Raw genomic sequence first — 2357 nt, 5'->3', positions numbered from 1 at the left:
TGCAGCTGTGTGCTTTTATTTTTTTCTGTCAGGCTGTCGCTGAGTGCTCCTCCTCCTCTGTCCGGTGCTGGTGTGGGGTGAAAATCCTCCACCTCAGACCGTTCAGAGATGTAACTGTCTGCGATACTGTGGTCACTTTCCATGTAGCATCAATTATGCTAATGCTAGCTGCCTGTCACGTTCTCTCGTCCTGGCCACACCTCCGTCCCCCCCCCTCCCCTCAGAGTCTCCACTTTGTGCATTTTTCAAATTTGCGTTGGGGGCGGAGTTATCCTTTCACAGGGGGGTAAGTTACACTTTAATGTTGAAGAAAACTCATTAAATTGCAACTATGGTTTGTTGAGCAGTATAGTAAAAGAAGACTTCACAGTGAAGTACCTCTCAGCAGCCGGCTTTGGAGATTTTGTACAGATGGAGGGAAAATAAATGCTGGTGAATCTACAGAAACCCTGAAGGACAAACTGATGCTGTCTGCAAAAGAACTATTGTATGAGCGGTCTCTCCCATCTCACCCGCTGAAGCTTAAAGTTTGATTTCACTTCATCACTGAAGAGAGGGGAGTTTTTTTCCCTCTGAAAGGCCACAGTATATTGACACAGACTGATTTAAAACAACAATCAAAGGGTAAAACATGCAAGGTGGTAAATATTCTTTAAAGGCACTATACTGTACATTCATCTTGTGCATCCTTGGCATTACTGTTCAAACTGTAGTATAAACTCAAGGTAGAAATTCACACCTTCTATACAAAAATCAAAATTGCTTAAAATCTTCTCATTTTATTTTAAGTTTCGAAAGTCAGTCATTACATCATGTCTGGAGGGTTCTTAGATAAACACTGACTGTAAAATACAACAATAATTACAAAAACTGATGACTACAGAAATTGTTCTGATTCAGGTTTATAAGAGTACAAGACACCATTAGAGTTAAAACAGTTAAATCATTAACTGCTTACCTCCTCAAACCACAGCATGGGCATCACCACCTCAGAAATCTTCCCTGTTTCTCTACAAGGTTAAGAACAGCAAGCATCAATATGACACAATGAAAAACGTAAAAAAAAGAAAGAAAAACAGGAACTCCTTACAAGCCTCTGGTGTCAAAACAATTCATGACATTTTTAATGAAGATTCATTTGCACACAAGCCATCTTTCTTACGTAAATCCTGACACACTCTTCATGTAGAGGTTGAGCTGCAGGCGGACGGACACATTCAGAGGGACACCAGTTAGCTGTAAACAGAAAACAAAGAACGAGCATGAGGAAAAAACACTTCCAAGTACTGTTTTCAAAATGTGGATCATGTTGATAGAGTGGACAATGGAGCACTAATCCAAATATTAAAAAAAAGACAAAAAAAAGGAAATCCTTTTACTTAGTTGTTCATTGCCTGGCTTCATTTTTCATCAGGCATGTTAAAGTCTTCATGTGTTTGTTTTTTTTAACAATGTAAGGAAAGATTTGACACATGAACATCCTGGTCTCTGATGAGATGTCCTTGACACTTGAAGTGAAAGCCGGCAGGACTGAATTCCCCCGTCGCATGTCAGAAAAGCATTTGTTAAACGGAATCTGGAAAAATACTTCATGGGTTCTTTGTCTTCTGCAAAGAGATTTCCTTTAATTCAGTGAATAATTTGTTTGATCTAACTGAGTCAAACTGTTAAAACGACATCAGATAAGCAACCACACACAAAAACATAAAACACATCACTCAACTTGTAAGAAAATGCAGATCCAAACTACAGAAGCAGTGATTTCAAAAAGCACTATGAAAGAAATATTAAGTTTGCCTCTGCTTCCTTTAAAATCTATGGGATGATCCCGATTTAAAATCTAGGGATGATTCTCAGCTACTACCACACTTAGTTTTATGTCATTACCTGTAAAATTTATTAATTTAGAGACAATTTTGTGCTTTTAAAAGTTTAGTTGGCTGTATATTGGATCATGTTGTCTTGAGATGTAATTGTTTGCAGATTTACTTGTTCTGTTGAGATATTTTGCTAACAGCCACAAATGGGCATTAACATTCTGAGCTGATGGTCTTAGGGGGAACATCAATATGACAAGATTAAAACTAGACACCGCAGGTAACATAATGACCCCCACACGCACAAATTCACCAGAACTCAGAAGTCTTTATTCCTAATAAATGTCATGCTACTAGGTGCATTCCAAAATCGTAGTGGCTTGGGAGGGGGTTCTTTTATTTATTTATTTTTTGGAGGGGTGGGGGTTCATTGGATGACGTGATGGATTGCCCCTCACCAGAGCTAAGCAACCAAAGAAAATCTGAAGCTCCCATGCTTAATAGTTTTTGAAGAATAACCATTTTTGCATGTCCAGACAC

General features: G+C 38.7%; 1 protein-coding gene across 5 annotated transcripts in view; it reads right to left on the bottom strand.

Moving 5' to 3' along the window:
• Nucleotides 1–2357, bottom strand: part of scarb1 (scavenger receptor class B, member 1) — a 37054-nt gene that overhangs the window by 13199 nt on the left and 21498 nt on the right. For all 5 annotated transcript variants that reach the window (XR_001312028.1, XR_001312027.1, XM_014028123.1 and 2 more), the window contains exons 9-10: nucleotides 1163–1236; nucleotides 959–1010 (exon numbers count right to left, since the gene is read on the bottom strand). Coding sequence is in view for 3 of the 5 variants with exons in the window: in XM_014028123.1 (XP_013883577.1) it covers nucleotides 959–1010; nucleotides 1163–1236 (126 nt within the window). In the remaining 2 variants the exon portion in view is untranslated. The remainder of the gene's footprint in view (nucleotides 1–958; nucleotides 1011–1162; nucleotides 1237–2357) is intronic.

This window comes from Austrofundulus limnaeus, unplaced genomic scaffold (assembly GCF_001266775.1).
Source record: "Austrofundulus limnaeus strain Quisiro unplaced genomic scaffold, Austrofundulus_limnaeus-1.0 Scaffold719, whole genome shotgun sequence".
Taxonomy (NCBI): Eukaryota; Metazoa; Chordata; class Actinopteri; order Cyprinodontiformes; family Rivulidae; genus Austrofundulus; species Austrofundulus limnaeus.
Note: the sequence above shows the minus strand (reverse complement) of the source record. Positions and strands in the feature narration are given on the sequence as shown.